We start from the raw sequence: 17,240 nt of genomic DNA, 5'->3' as shown, positions 1-17,240 counted from the left end.
ATTTAATAGAAAAGTTTTTACAAAATACTCAACTTCAAAGCAAATTCAAAAAGGGGGAAGCCCATAAAAATTGACACAGTCAAATGTTACCAATCAACGGAACAATCGAAACCAACAGCCATGTTCCTGGCTTGGTACAAGCCTTTCCCAAAGAAAACATTGGGTGTAACGTTGTTTTATAGCAGGCTAAACATCCCACTATGACAGACTACTTGTAGTATAAACATTTATGTTGTTTATATTGATAATATGACATTTTCATCACAGTCTTTCCCTCTCGCTCTCTTTTATCACACTATCTTTCTCATTCCTACAAAGCATGTTCCTCAAAATCCTTGCTAGTTCCATCTGCATTTGTTACAGTTATGGTTACACAAGGGCTATAATGTGGTTCCTCAATAATGAACTTCGCTCTCTCTGACAAATCAATACTAAGTTCATCAGTTGAGTGTTGTTCTGTGGTGACCTCAGTGGTCTTTTCTATGTCTATTTTAGCCAACCTTCCTCTTTCATCTGCCAAACGTTTTCTCTCTTTCCGACTTTTGAGAAAGTATTTGCGTTTCTTTATTCGAAGAGATGGATTTTCTTTTTCTCGAGTCTTCTTTAAATCTTTACGTACCATGAAAGTTGCATAAACGAACAGGACGACGAATACAACGATTCCTGCTATTAAAGCTTCTGATGGCAGTCCTTGGGCTTCTTGTGTATACCACTTATATGATAAAGCTCGACCACCAATGGAGAACAGTTCCCTAGTAGAAAAGGAAAAAAAATCGAGTTTTAGGTCAATTCATTTCCATATGCCTTACAAAAACACCATGTAGGACTGTGTATGTATCAATTGATGTATCTTGGGTATAAAACGTACTGTAAAGATGTGTATCGATTTGGTAAATGATGAAACATAACCATACATTGCAATGTATTTGTTGTGCAGCGCCTTGGTGTATTAATTCATGACATTTTACGATACAACTTACTATATTCTTGTATCCAGGTCAATAATGAGCAAAGGGTTCTTTGAATTGATACTCCTACCACTATGTAAAACTTTAGAAATGGGATGATCGGTGTTTTCGTCAATTGATTAATAACAACTTGGTAAAACTATATAACAGATATTAAGATCAGCATCAAACCTTTTGATCATAAACATTGTTTAGTACGAAATGTGTGCTGCTCGAAACACTATAACAATAGTCGTACTCGAAACACTATAACAATAGTCGTACTCGAAAGTTTTACAAATCTGGCGATGTAGTATAAATGTAATACGACAACGTACACCACCGAACAGAGGAAAACGAGAAGGCGAAGGTACCCACAATGTGTCATAACATAGTTGTTAATATTCCATTCTGCATTTCAAAAAATACGATAGAAAATTTGAAAATTAATATAACTTTATCTTGAATTCTACAATTAACATCAAATTGCTTCCGGACAAAAATGTCTTCATTTTTTTTTCATTATTATCACAAATAATGTGCGCACTATATATATCATCCCCTAAAGTTTCTTCTTCTACATTCATTTATCTTATCAGTTCTGTATACTTTGAATTAATTCATTGATACTAATAAATACACTAAATAAAAATGACTCAGGTTCGACGCTGGTTCCTTTAGAGGTTCTTTTAACTTTCAATAGTGGGAAGTTTGTCTTGTCATTAAACCAGGTTCTAACCACATTTTGTTCTTAAAATTAGGAAGTGAAGCAGTTACTATCAAATAGCTCGTTTCTGTGATCTAAGCGTTTGTTTGTGTTACCTTTCAATGTTACTGTTCTGTTGTTTTTCCTCTTAGAGTTGATATACAACTGAGAATGGAAATAGGGAATGTGTCAAAGAGACAACAACCCGACTTTTGGTTTTTGATTCGGATAAATGGTTTTTGTTTAATCGATTTATGACCATTGAACAGCGGTATACTACTGCTTCCTTTATTTGCAAACGAACTGAAATCATATTTCGGTTTGAACATACGTTGAATATGACATATTTGGTTTTTTTTATCAAACAGTTGTCTTTATTTATAAAAGTTTTAAAAACACAAATACAACGCTTATTGAAATACATTTATATATGTACCCAACTTCCTTGATCACGTAAATTAAGGCTTCACCATACAATCCAGACTGTAACATGTTATAGGTTTCATTCCGTATTCTATACTCGAAGGAGCTGGACAAGTTTTGTATTACCGTATTTCCAATTGAAACCCAAATCTAGATATGAAAAAAGATATAATAAACAAGAAATGAAACTATTTGATTAGCCTTTACTTCTATCTTTCTTATACACATTAAAAAATGTTGTCTAAACAATTTCTTCTTTTTTTCCCCGATTATATTATTACTTTCGGTTCTTAACCACGAGACGAAATTTAAAATGAAAGACTAAATTTTAAAGATTTATTTATGTCGTTTAGGCACATAGATTACATAATATCAATTGGAAATCAAAGACAAATTATCACATAATAACGGATGAATCGTCAGTAAAAAAGGAGTAAGAAAATACCAAAGTGGCATTAAAAGAGTATTCCCCCTCCACCCAAAAAACTAGTCTATAAACAAGACATAGAAATGCATTGACTTACAATCTGTAAATGACAAAACTAACAATACAAAATACTGAGGTTAGCAATGTTTTCTAGAGTCCAGAGGACTTCAAAATGCATACTCAATCTGTAAGTCATCGTTGAAAACTAATGTAAGATAATTCAAGCCAATTAACAAACATAACGAAATGTGTATACAGAGCTGTGTTACTTTAGCAAGACAGATGGAATTGGATGACAGAAGATAAGCAATTGTTACACTATATATGACCCGGTCATGTGAATGATTAAAGTTATTGGACTAAAACATTTCGATATCTTTGAGTGTATGTATTTAGCTGCATTGACTTAATGCCTTTATAGGAAATCAAAACGAGCAATTAATAAATTCTAAAAATATATATCTCACCAGCCTATCCTTCTGTGATAAAACAACAACCACTTCAATGTCACATGGGCTGAATTTCCATTTCTGTAACCTAAGATGATCCGAAAACTCTGAACCTAATTCATCTATATCGGAAAGGTTCCTGATAAAAAAAAATATTAAACAAAAGATGTAACTGACTGATTTATGTCTTAAAGAATTTCTGCCAAAAATATTTTATGTTATTTGTAATATTCATAGGTGGTATGGGACAATATTCCCTGTCAGTATATAGCAATAATATAATATTATGTTCATAAAATCTGTATAATTAGTTTTATAGAGTTTCTTTCCACCAGAGTCAGACTTCTTGACAACACATATTCAGTGTGGCATGACGTAAGTGGAGTGATACACATGTGCATTATACGTATTAATTTAAATGGGAAGACAATCTACATGTTATTGCAACCTACCAAAATAAAATAAATTTCATTTCATTTCATCGTTTTCATGGCTTGTTTTGAATACGGATTGGTGTTGTATGGTATTGGTATGTCCCTTCTTATTGGGGAAAAAAGTAAATAACGAGGGTATACACTACTTAAAGTAAATTACGAAATGTCATGTTCCTCCGAATTCGTTATGTCTGTTGATATTCAAATTGATAGACTATCTGTCAATTTCATCAAAATAACTTAGTAATCAATCTGTTAGCCACTGATTATATCTTTAGTAACAATGCAACTGTGTGTCAATCACAATACACATCACAGTAATTTTCCTGACTAGATCCAGTCATTTGTAGAAAAAATATAACATTAAATAACACGCATACGTGTTAAAGTTTTCACCTCTAGTCTAATTTTACATTTACATATCTTTTACATATTTTTGCCTATTTTACTTGTAACAACTAATACTTGCATATTGTCATTTCCAATTTGTCTGACTACTCCGACGGAAATACTGTAAAAGCCTTGACCATTTGGACAACTGGAACAATTACAGAAAAAGTCTTGTACAGTTCTGTTAATGGTATCCTCTAGGCTATCAGCTGCAACATAACATTAAACACTTTTCACAGCCCAGTAGTCAGCAATTCGGTGTTGACATGAATATCAATTATATGGTCATTTTTTGTAAATTTTCTGTATACAAAACTTTGAATTTTTCGAAAAACTAAGGACTTTTTTACCCCAGGAGTAGATTACCTTAGCCGTATTTGGCACAACTTTTTGTAATTTTGGGTCCTCAATGCTCTTCAACTTTGTATTTGTTTGGCTTTTTAACTGTTTTGATTTGAGCGTCACTGATGAGTCTTATGTAGACGAAACGCGCGTCTGGCGTATAAAATTATAATCCTGGTATTTTTGATAACTAATTTCAATATATTGTAATATTATGGAAAATTCAATAATCTTATTCGATATTTCCAACATAAACACAAATATACAACTATTTTATGTATAATAACCTTTTACTATTATACATGCATTGTAGCTTATTGAAAAGCATACAAAAAAATACATATATAATGGACATTACAAAAGACAAATTGAATGACAACAGACCACATAAACCACCAACATTCGCCTCTACTGAGTAAATATACAAACAAGCAACAATGAAAAAATGAGGTTCAGTTAATTAAAAAAGGAAGTGTTGTTTTGATTGCGCACAAACCCAACCATTACCAATATAATCCGTGCGTTTCTGATGAAAAACAAATAATAAAAAAAAACTGTTTATATACCCTGGAACTGTCATTTCAATGGAATATATTATATGTCTGTAGTCTGAATGAAATCAAGAGATATCCAGTGCCCATCGTTTGAATTGAACCACATGATATCATTCTCTGAATGTTTGAATAAAATCAAATGATATCATTCTCCGAGCGTTTGAAGTGAATCAAAAGATATCATTCTCCGAAAGTTTGAATGAAATCAAAAGATATAATATGTCTGTCATTTGAATGAAATCATATGATAGCATGTGCCAATAATTTGCCTGAAATCTAATGATATCCTTTATCCGTCGTTCTGGGTTGTTGGCTTTTGACTGTTGTCTAAGACTCTTGTTGATTTTTGCCTTTGATTATGTTTGACCTTGTTTTGACATGTCACTGCAGTAATTGTCTTGATCTCATTTTTCTGTAAGTTAATATCATGTGTTATAGTAATTAAATTTACAATATAATACTATGGCCTACAAACATTTTGTCGTTTTAAATCACGGTTTTTGTGTCAATTGTCAGTGGCGTAGACACATAACATCGAAATAACAGTTTATAAATTTTGAAAAATTGAAGCGCTTGTTCTATATTAATCTTTATTATTAGCGCTACAAACCTACCAATCGAAAGCTAGGGAAGTATAGATATATTGACGAGCTGTATGGTCAAAAGGGGCAGAACCAGAAAAGCCAAAATATTTTACAATGTCACTATACATACCTTCGTCTTGACTAAGTATACGATCAGGATCACAAATCCACGAGGCTTTACAGTTCCGTCCACAGTAGTCCAGTTGTATATCATTTTGGGGATTCGGAAAATTGTACTTATTCCATTGTGATACATTAGGCTTGCTTCCGCAGTTTGAATGATTCCCTATTGGTGATGTGTATATGTGTTCCGAACAAACATATTCATTGTTAAGTTGGGTAAAAATAATTGCAATGCTCCAGCATACGAACACTTTCCGTAATGTATTAAACATGGTTAAAAGTTTAAATTTATGTTTTTGATAATTATAAATAAAGATAAAACATTTCAATTAGGTGTTGAGTTGGTAACTGTTCACTTTTATGTTCCGAAAATAGAATTACATGAACAATATATCAAAATTAAATCGGTGTGCAATATCTAAATCAATTGATTATTTTACTTCTTAAATTTCAAATACTTTTAGACCACATTAAACTCCGTTGAACGTTTCTTTCTACACAGTTAAGCATAAACAATAAGACATAGTATAAAGACATATCAATACAAATTCTTTCTTTTGTATACATTTGATAACCGGTTCAATTATAAAGTATTGCATTCGTGTTTAAAATCGTGTTTAAAATCTTTGATATAAAACATGGGTCATTGAAAAACGTATATCATTCTAAGGGAGATAACTCAAAAAAATTAGGGTAGAAATTGGTGTTTGTACAGGTTTAGTGTGAATATGAGTGTTTGGCGAGGGCATATGTGTGTGTTGGGGGGGGGGGGGGCAAAAAAGGGGTGTGGTGAAAGAAAATATGGTAATAGAATCAGAACAGGAAGATTGGAAGATATATACTCCATATGCAGGCGCTACTGAAATGTTGCTACATAGATGGAAGGTTCACAAATAGGAAGCTATTAAAATCATCTCTCTTGTCATACAGTTTTGTTTTCAACCGATCCTCATAGTCAATTTCTAGATGTAAGTCAAGATATGAAGCAGACTTAACTATATCTGTTGTATCCATTATCTCTAGTTCGATGGGATAGATGCTTTCAACATAGCCACACAATTTTAAATTATTTAGTGCGAGATAATCAAAGAACAGTTAAAAGATATTGCTAATGTTTATCTTTCTTCCAAGAAGTTCCTGTAAGAAGTCAGCCTAATGCTACATATCATTCAGACCTCCGTTTTGAAAGCGATTGAAATAAACATACATTCTCATGTTGTTGAAGTCTATACTGTGGTACTGAATCCGCTTACCCATACGGAGCACCCGCGATCACCCCCCCCCCCCCCCTGTATTTGGTAGGGTTCGTGTTGCTCAGTCTTTAGTTTTCTCTTTTGTGTTTTGTGTACAATTGTTTGTCTGTTTCACTTTTTCTTTTTCAGACTTAGTATTGTAAGTTTATTTTCGACTTATGGGGTTTGAATGTCCTTTGATATCTTTCACCTCTCTGAATAATAATAATAATAATAATAATAATAATAATAATAATAATAATAATAATAATAATAATAATAATAATAATAATAATAATAATAATAATAATAAAGCAGTTATATCACCTGACACTGCCGATGGGGTGAAATAACAATTTGTTAGAGTTCGACAATTTAGACATAAATAATTTTAAATAAAATACGGGACTCAGCTTCAGTCGAATCCGAGAACATGGATTTTAAATATAATGTCTTTTCAATAGAGTGTATGCTTTTTTTTCATTTCTATAGAAATAAGTTGTAACTTGAGTGCCTTCCAATGTATTATGCAACTTGGTACATGTCTAGTCCAAATTTATCATCTACATTTAAATCGACCTCATTACGCCTCAAATTATAATGATTTTGAATATATATTAAAAAAATTGCTCTCCACAAGACACAAAATGACATAGAAATTAATTTAAAAACAATTTTAAAGCAGTCAACGAATTCTTATAAAAATTATAATGCACAGCTCGACAGAATGGCTATAGTAAAACAAAATAGACATATAACAAACATTGCTCCGACCAAAACAGATAAATTGTTTTGAATTTTTTGAAATACTAAGGCTTTTCTACCTCAGGCATAGATTACCTTAGCTGTTTTTGGAAACACTTTTAGGAATTTTGGTCCTCAAAGCTCTTCAACTTCGTACTTTTTTGGCCTTTTTAACTTTTTTGGATTCGAGCGTCACTGATGAGTCTTTTGTAGACGAAACGCGCGTCTGGCGTATAAAAAAATTTTAGTCCTGGTATCTATGATGAGTTTATTTGTCACAGTGGTGAATTTATCTAAGACAAAAAATAACAAATTTAAAAAAAAAATATTATATCCAAAAAATATTGTTTAGTTTATTCTTTCATCAATTTGACTTTACTTTGAGGTTCACCTGTTTAAGGTTAAGCATGATAAATGCAGGATATCAAATTACAATTAATGACATAAGTGTGGTACACCCAATTGGTCTTACGATACATAATACTCAGACCTCCGATTTAAAAGCTAATAAAATCTTCACACATTTCCACGATGTTGAAGTCTATACCGTGACTAATAAGGTTGCTTATATCCATGTCATTTAAACTTTGGTGGATAGTTATTTCAGTGGCAGTTACTCAACAACTCCATATTTTCATATAAACAATAAATCATTCAATCATGAAAGAGAAAGGCAACAGTAGTATACCGCTGTTCGAAATTCATAAATCGATTGAGAAAAAAAAATTAATAGATGTACTGGGTGAATAATTATCTTTACCATTACACACGAATACAACAGAAAAATAAGATATACAACTACAAACTATAAGACATTTGGCAAAATCCTATGAGAATTACAAATATAACATCAAAACTAAATACATGAATTTTGGATAGAAAAGTACCGTGACACGTCTAGTAGCAATGCGAATCCACACTCAGCAAAACAGTCACATTCGGTAATAAATCACGTTCGGTAATTAAAAGATCAGACAACGTAACGACAAACCATATTCTAACACGTGGTAGTTTTGACAAAGACACATCGTATGGATTAACCAATTCGTGATTGTGTCCGTAAAAAGTAAGGAGTGTCATTTTTAATCTGAACTCCTCATAACTTTGTTTGAGCAGTTTCTGCGTTAGGAGCACACTCATGTATGTGAATTTCGTATAGTGTGAACATGTACGAGCCTGTACACACCATACGAAAGGGCAGAGGGTATTATCAATATTACTGCTGAGAAATGGGAAATTGATATTTGAGAAGTTGAAATCGTCCCGTTAATCATAGATTTTCTTGTGAAGTCGTCCATCTGTGTCAAAATTGAGGAAAAAATCATGGTATGAGGCAGTCCTTCTAGCATCAGTAGTACCCTTAATTTCAAGTTCACTGGGATATATGAGATGTAGGTATTGGATGACATATGGGTTATTCAATGATAGGACATCATCAATATATCGGAAAGTAAAATTAAAGAATTTCGCAAGGTGCTTTTTCTTTTTGTCTTTTGGGAGGTTCTGAAGGCAATGCTTGTGCGATTACATCGAAGCAAAACTGATAACGCTATGGCAAAACGCACAATACGAGATAAGAACAAGTAATCCAGGAAACACAAAAAAAAGCTAAAAAAATTAGGAACACGAACTACACCAACAACTTGGGTGCTCCGAAAAAGAGGAGCGAGAGCTACCAGAGTAACAATTAAACTCATAGATCGAAAATAAATTACATCATGGCTCAAAAGAAAAAGACAAATGATAGAAAACAATACACAACATTGAAAACTAAAGACAATGCAACACGAAACCCACCAAAAACTGGGGGTAATCTCAGAAACTTACGAAGGGATGATATCGCTTCCTCATTTGAAACTCTTGGTTTAATAGCTCCCTTGTCAAGGAAATATTGATAGGACATACAAGCCCTGGAATATCGTATCGATTGGGAGATATATACTCCATATGCAGGCGCTGTTGGAATTTTGCTACATAGAATTGGAAAATTCACAAATGGGAAGCTTAATCATCTCTTCTGTCGTAAAATCTGTTTTCAATCGACCCTCATTGTATCCGTTATCTCTATTTCGATGGGATAGATGCGTTTAACATATTCATCTAATTTTGAATTATTTAGTGAGAGAACATCATCCATATAGCGGAAAGTAAAGTTAAAGGAATTGCTAACTTCTTATCTTTCGTCCTAAGAAGTTCCTGTATGAAATAAGCCTCATAATAATAAAGAATCAAGAAGAGGAGCACAGTTGGTTCGCATTTATTTGCCGACAGTCTGTTGAAGAACACGTCCTCAAAACGAAAGTGTAGACATATCCTAATCCACAAGTGGCATCCGTCATATTGTTCAAGGTCATTCCAAGGACGGATGGCTACAGTTTCACCACTTGGAACTCTTGGTTATATATCTTCATTGTTAGCAGCATCTTTTATAAAATCTGGATTTAAAACGCAAGCTCGAGAACATTGTGTCAACTTGCATTAGAGAAAATCATCCATAATTTAGAAAAGAAAAGGACAAAAGCGAAATACCAGTTAAGGAAAGTTTCCCTCATTTTAGTTTGTTTTCTCTCAATCGATTTATGAGTTTCGAACAGCGGTATACTACTGTTGCCTCTATATATACTCTTTTATCGATACTTTGGATCTCATGTCACTTTGTTGGTTGTTTTTGTGTAAAGTATTTTGATCTGATGAATCAATCCCTTACTAATTTGTATTCTCTTTTGAATTCTATCTTATCTTTATTAGGTGTCTTTAATAGATTATAAAAGGTATAGACTAAATGGATTATGAATGTGACTGTTGTTCTTGGCCTCGTTTACATCCCACTTATAAAATGTTATTTTATTTTTTCAAATACAACTGTTTGCAATTCAGGTTCGTTGCATTAGACCACATACAATATAAAAAAGAAGAATGTGTCCATAGTACACGGATGCCCCACTCGCACTATCCTTAAAGACTAAAAACTTTAACCTAAAGTTGGACAGACGGACGAACGGACGGAAGGACGCACAGACGGACGAACGGACGAAAGGACGGACGGACAGACGAACGAACGGACCCATAGACCTGAAAACATAATGCCCCTCCACTACCGTAGGTGGGGCATAAAAACATATCATGTAAAAATGTTATTAATATATTAACATGAGTAATCAATACTCGAAACTATCATACTTGATAGAACAAGAAAAGGAAATATATGAAAGTAAAAAACATACCAAAAAAATAGTTTTCCAATATGGTAGATTATAGCGGAAAATCCCGTTTCCTTGATACAATTAAGATTTTCAGAACGGTTACCATATAATGCTGTTATCAGTATTTTAATATACATTTTCACAAGTTGTTCATGTGACTCACTCTTCGTTTAAAAGTAAAAAAAGTAGAGACAACATATTTTACCTAAAAAGGGCTAAAATTGACAATTGAAGTATACATAAAAGGAGGTCATTATCTACTTATCTAGTGGACTGTCGAGAACATTCATTGTCGTCTTTATAGAGGCAATAAGGAGTGTATAAATCTGAAAAGTATAACCTGTATTGCTAGTTGGACTTAAACATAAATAACATTGGTAATTTGAGGTAAACCTTCTTTTATCCTTTGTGCAAGACTTTTTATGGTTAACTATGGCTACTTTTCCAATCTGTTATTCCTTTCCTAACAGTTTACCATCATACATTTCGAACGTCTTGCCTTCCTCAATTTTAACTGAACATTATTGAGATAATCCTTCCCTAATATCATCTACAGTGTACATCGGTTGTAACTCTTCTCCAGAATGCGATGACGTACTATTTCTCCTTTCTTCATGGTGATGACCGTGATGGTCGTGGTCGTGATGGTGGTGGTGATGCTTACGAGGTTTACGTATGCGAATTGTGATTGGAGGAAGATTAATACGATATGTGTTTAACCTTTGACAATGTCCTTGTCGATGTAGAACCACTGAGAAAATACAAATGAGGAACAGTACTCCAACAGTAATCAGTATGACTATTAAAGCAGTATTTATTTGGCTGTCTTGGGTTGGTATGTCACATGACTTAGATTTGAACATTTGCCTGAAACATAAAGACAGGTGTTAGTATGTTGAATTATTTTGATATCCCTATAAATATAACACGTGTAAAGGAATTGAACTATACTATACAAAACACGAGTTTTTTTTATGAGAAACACGATGGTTGTCACTTATTGAAGAGGAAGAGTGCACCCTACCGTAGAATACTTTAGTTCACCTCACAGTTTTAGTGAGATTCGTTCCCCTCAATATTTATTATTCTGTGTCGTGTTTTTGGACTGTTGTTTCGATTTTTCATGTTTTTCTTCCTTTCCATTGGGTTGTATACTTTTATTAACATCTTGTTTTAACTTTCTTATTTTCCATAAAATGCTAACTTGGTATGTATATTTTTCTTTATATCTTTATTTCGTACGAGTACATATCAGCTCTCTATTATTAAACTCTTATCTTTATCATTTTGTTCCTACGTTTCTTTTAGAAACCAGCAAATTGTGTGTTATCATTATATAATGTTGTCCTAAAATTTGATTGTGATATTGTCGTTATATCGAAGTGATATAGGCATATAATATATATAAAAAAAAGAGGAAAACAAGGATTTTAAACAAATATTGGTATTTTCACGTATTGTTTATTTTCATCTTTAAACAGTTATTCCAAAATAATAAAGAAACATTGTGTTAATGAGAATTGAGAGCTTACCTGAATCTTGAAATCAAATTATTTAATCCTGGTACTATCTTGTCTTGCTTCATCAAAACTTCGGCTTCAGTTTGAATTTTAAGCAAGCATTCCTTACCAAACATTTCATTTACCATTTTACCAGCTGATATTTGGACCTGAAATTATTAAAGTTGTTCATCGTTTGTAGTTGTGTAATAGTTTTGACCTGCCATTTTTTTTAATTTGCAACAGGATTCAATGTGATTCAACTAATAAACAAATAACCCCGCCCCGCATGGTTGCGCCTGTCCTAAGTCAGGAGCCTCTAGCCTTTGTTAGTCTTGTATCATTTTAAATTTTAGTTTCTTGTGTATATTTCGGAGTTTAGTATGACGTCCATTATCACTGAACTAGGTAACTTTTTTGTTTAGGGTCCAGCTGAAAGGTTTCAATGGGGCTATATAATAAGACAATACATACCATCTTAAGTTCTCTTGAAATAAATATTACCACATCATTGCCACAATCACCATACGACCAAGAAACATTGCGGAGATAGTCTGTAAAATTCTTTACTGCCTCATTTTGCACACTAAAATAAAAATAATATGACAGAGTCTGAAAATAATACTTAACTCAAAGAGATCAATGTTGAAAAAAAGAAGAAAATGTGGCATAATAAAATAGGATGTAATTAACACTTATGGTCCTATATCATATAATAATTTTGTCGAAAGAATAATTTCAACTTCGCAACTTAGAACTATGTAATAGCTTCCGTGTATTAAAGCAGCAGCCCTTTATCGAGAAAATCATAAAAAATGTTAGCCCTTGAATATCGTATCAACTTGGAGAGAGACATATATTCCATATGCATGTGCTGCTGGAATGTTGCTACATATAAATGGAAAGTTTTACAATGGTAAAGCCGAAATCATCTTTTTGATCTCAACCGATCATAATTGCCAATTTCTCGATGTAAGTCAAGAGATGGACCGGTTATCTTTTTTTATGAATGGGTGATTATCTAGTATATATATGCATGCCCAAGAGAAAATAAAATGGTAAATTCAAACTGCTCTCTAGATGGGAAGTATTCTTGAATAAAAGTATGAACAAGAGGTGTTCTGAGAAATCTTTAGTCATCACATACTGGTAAAGCTTTCAATGAGATAACGAGGAATTATTTTAAAACAAAAACAAAATATGCAGATGAATGGTTAAATAAAAACTAATAGTTTAAGGGCAATCTTCAAAATCAGTTTTAAAATTAAAAAAACGTTTCAAGGCGCCTCAATAGTGAGCCAGTTAAGTTCCTCTGGGGAGATTTGAAATACATGTAATGCCGATAACAGGCGAACTAGCTAGATAAAACTAGCTCGTGTATCATATCGCGGAAAACCTAGCTACATACAATGAAAGTATGGGAAGAAATAGATATTTTATTCTCTAAAAACTAGATACAAGTTTACAGGGAAACTAGCTGGCTGATAGCAAACCGCTATAATTCAGATGATCAATAATAACAAGAAATATACGTATCGTAATATAAAAAAGAGCAATATTGGCATCTACTTCTATAGGAAAACACATAATAAATTCCAAGGAAAAAGAACATATGTTTGTAATTGTCTGTATTATATCTTCATGTTGGATTTGTATATGTATCTAAACAATGCATTAATATATCACGTAGTTACAAATATAGATGATCTATTTGATTTGATTAAAAAAGTCACATAGATGCAGATTCATTACTGTGTTTTGCCATAAATATAAAAAAGAAGATGTGGTATGATTACCAATGAGACAACTGTCCACAAGAGACAAAAATGACACATACATTAACAACTATAGGTCACCGTACGGCCTTCAACAATGAGCAAAGCTCATACCGCATAGTCAGCTATAAAAGGCCCCGATATGACAATGTAAAACAATTCAAACGAGAAAACTAACGGCCTTATTTATATAAAAAAATGAACGAAAAACAAATATGTAACACATACATAAACAAACGACAACCACTGAACTACAGGCTCCTGACTTGGGACAGGCACATACATAAATAATGTGGCGGGGTTAAACATGTTAGCGGGATCCCAACCCTTTTTTTTTAATCGCAGTATAAGTGATAAGTCATTAAAAAGACAAAAAAAAACGTTCACCTAAATTTTCCCAGTCAATGGATGATTTTAATGTGTCAATTAATGGCCACAGCCACACTGTTTTGAATTTCATTCTAATGTTTTCCGTGCTAATAGTGTTTTATGCAAATTTTTTTTCTTTTTCCTTCACATACATATACATATATATTTACTCATAATTTGCCAAAAGATTGAGCAAGTGGTCTTCATTAAATGATAACTAAAATGCAATAAACTATTATATAGTATGCCGTGCATCCATATTCTAGATATGCCTTTATCCCTGTAAAATATTTAGATGAAACTAACTCATCCATAGATAAAACAATAAGAAGATGGATATAAACCATAAAATAATTGATTTAATCCTTTGGAGAATAGTCATTGATGTATCTAATAGCACATTGTATCTAATTATTTGTAATGTGCTTTAGTGTTGTTTAACTTGTTCTTCAAATCAATATTAAGTGAGAAATGGGTAGTGGTTTAATCTAAATAAACTATGACATATTTATTTTTTAGAAAATGTTCTCTGTACTATGCTGTAGCATTGACACTGATCTCAAATCTCCTATTATTAATATGCAAGGGTCTGGATTAGGGGTACTTCATTTCTGTAATATTTTTAATGGCCATTTATCTTTTCTTTATTTATTTTTTCTCCATTGTTCTCTATTCTTTTTCTCCTCGTTCGTTATTCTACATTTCATTTCAACTATCAAATACTTACGGCAGATAACTCACCCTGGTATATAAGTAATTGAGGGTACCAATGCTACTGAAATGATATACCCTCCTTCATCCTGACAGGATAAACACGTACACGGTGTTGTTGTACGTATAGATTCGATTTCCTTGTCCAAGGCATCCGCTATAAGATATAAAATAACAGAATACAGAAATATTAACGTTAATGTAGAGTGAAGATTTTAGTATCTTTATACTAGAGATAAACTCGATAATGGACGTTTGTATTGTAAGGCAAAATCGCAGTTAAGTTCAAAGGCTCTGCACGTTATAGAAACCCGGCAACATTCCTCTAAATGAGTTCGTTAGGCAATATTTCTGTTCCAAACCAAAAACGCATCCTCATGTTCCAGTTTCAGTCCAAATCTAAACTCGATAATGCACGTTTGTATTATTAAGGCAAAATCGCAGTTAAATTCAAAGGCTCTGCACGTTATAGAAACCCGGCAACATCTCTCTAAATGAGTTCGTTAGGCAATATTTCTGTTCCAAACCAAAAACGTACTCTCATTTTCCAGTTTCAGTCCAAATCTTAACTCGATAATGCACGTTTGTATTATTAAGGCAAAATCGCAGTTAAATTCAAAGGCTCTGTACGTTATAGAAACCCGGCAACATCTCTCTAAATGAGTTCGTTAGGCAATATTTCTGTTCCAAACCAAAAACGTACTCTCATTTTCCAGTTTCAGTCCAAATCTAAACTCGATAATGCACGTTTGTATTATTAAGGCAAAATCGCAGTTAAATTCAAAGGCTTTGCACGTTATAGAACCTGGAAACATCTCTCTAAATGAGTTCGTTAGGCAATATTTCTGTTCCAAACCGAAAACGTATCCTCATTTTCCAATTTCAGTCCAAATCTCACGTCCTCATTCCTTGCAAAACGAACCTATATTGTATTACTGTTAATTTGTTCTCGTCCTGAGAATGCATCAAATATTTGTCACTGGACGCTTAGAAAGCAATCGATGTCCTGTCATAGTAGTTTCATCAGTTGACAATTCTACATCCGCCCAGAGCTTGTCATTTTGTAATGCTTGTTCGTGTACATGTATGTATACTTTCCGTTTTCTTCCTTTTGGTGGACATTTTTATGGCTAAATTTCTTAATTCTGAAGGAATGTAAACAGTTAGAAATTAGATATTAAATCTGTTTTTTTGCGACTTATACATAGGGTCTACAAGGAGTATTGAAGGGATGAAAATATATCAAGGAAAGGACTGAATAATTGATAGGAACTTTGTTATTATTTTTATTCAACTTATGTAAGGAAAACTGTTATTTCATTTGATATTTTTTTTTACTTATTCTTTTGTTATACATGAATAAAAGTTTGGAAAACACAAATAAAGGCTATACTTGAGGACTTTTATACAATGAAAAGATTATTGAAATTCCTATGAATACGCTACTGCTATCAATGGAATTAAATGGTAACAAATCAGTCTTTCAAAATATCATAGCTCAGTTCTGGGTTTAAGTTTCATTTTATTTCAATTAATAGTATTTGTTTACCTGGCTCAGTGCATATAATATTTTCGGTATCACATATCCAAATTTTATTCTAATAATAGTATGTGTTAACATTTACCTTGCTTAGTGCTTATAATATGTCCAGGATCACATATCCATGAAGATTTACATCCTCTTCCACAAAAGTCACCTTTGATATCCGTCTGAGGATTAGGATAATCTTCCTTGTCCCATGTTAAAACGAATGGTTTTGTCACACAAGCTTTAGTCGTAGAATCATCACCTAAAGGTACAGGCACACTGGACGATCCAAATTCCTTGACAATCAGTAAAACTATCAATAACTGAAAAACACCTCTGTATGAGGAGCAGTTAACCATTGTGACACTGGTATTATATCAGAAATATCGAGCAATGAACCACGAACTTACTAATCTATAGCTCGTCTGTATTCATTCTTTTGATTTGATTAGCTAACATATGTTTTAAAATATATTGTTCTATATTTTTTCTTCAATATCTTTCAATTAAAAAAATGACAGTGTTGGAACTGTATTGTAATGCATGCATTCTCTGAGCCAAGTCACACAGTAATTGATTAAAGAATTAACCAGTCCATAGACATTTTAGTCTTTTAAGACGCGTTGTATGATATCGTATATGCTATTATTCGTTATTCTGTTCGAACTACTCATACGAATCTTTAAATTATTCATTGTCAAATGATTAAGAATAATTGCATGTTAGATAACACCATTTAATATGAAATATTATGTTTTACAAAATTTTAACATTTGAATTATTATAACTTGTGTAAACAA

At 32.6% G+C, this 17,240-nt stretch overlaps 2 protein-coding genes across 2 annotated transcripts; both read right to left on the bottom strand.

Moving 5' to 3' along the window:
- Positions 1-238: 238 nt before the first annotated feature.
- Positions 239-5,854, bottom strand: LOC139493146 (uncharacterized). The gene is made up of 5 exons (XM_071281319.1): positions 5,387-5,854; positions 3,856-3,985; positions 2,971-3,091; positions 2,090-2,226; positions 239-752 (listed from the first exon to the last, which is right to left on the bottom strand). Exons 1-5 carry the CDS (start codon positions 5,649-5,651, stop codon positions 311-313), a joined length of 1,095 nt encoding a protein of 364 aa, XP_071137420.1. The 5' UTR covers positions 5,652-5,854; the 3' UTR covers positions 239-310.
- A 4,627-nt stretch (positions 5,855-10,481) lies between these two features.
- On the bottom strand, positions 10,482-16,900 carry LOC139493145 (uncharacterized). Its single transcript, XM_071281318.1, has 5 exons — positions 16,538-16,900; positions 14,943-15,069; positions 12,532-12,643; positions 12,091-12,227; positions 10,482-11,425 (listed from the first exon to the last, which is right to left on the bottom strand). Exons 1-5 carry the CDS (start codon positions 16,797-16,799, stop codon positions 11,080-11,082), a joined length of 984 nt encoding a protein of 327 aa, XP_071137419.1. The 5' UTR covers positions 16,800-16,900; the 3' UTR covers positions 10,482-11,079.
- Positions 16,901-17,240: the final 340 nt, after the last annotated feature.

This window comes from Mytilus edulis, chromosome 10, assembly GCF_963676685.1.
Source record: "Mytilus edulis chromosome 10, xbMytEdul2.2, whole genome shotgun sequence".
Classification (NCBI taxonomy): domain Eukaryota; kingdom Metazoa; phylum Mollusca; class Bivalvia; order Mytilida; family Mytilidae; genus Mytilus; species Mytilus edulis.
The sequence above is the reverse complement of the archived record's forward strand: the minus strand, read 5'-3'. Positions and strand labels throughout refer to the sequence as shown.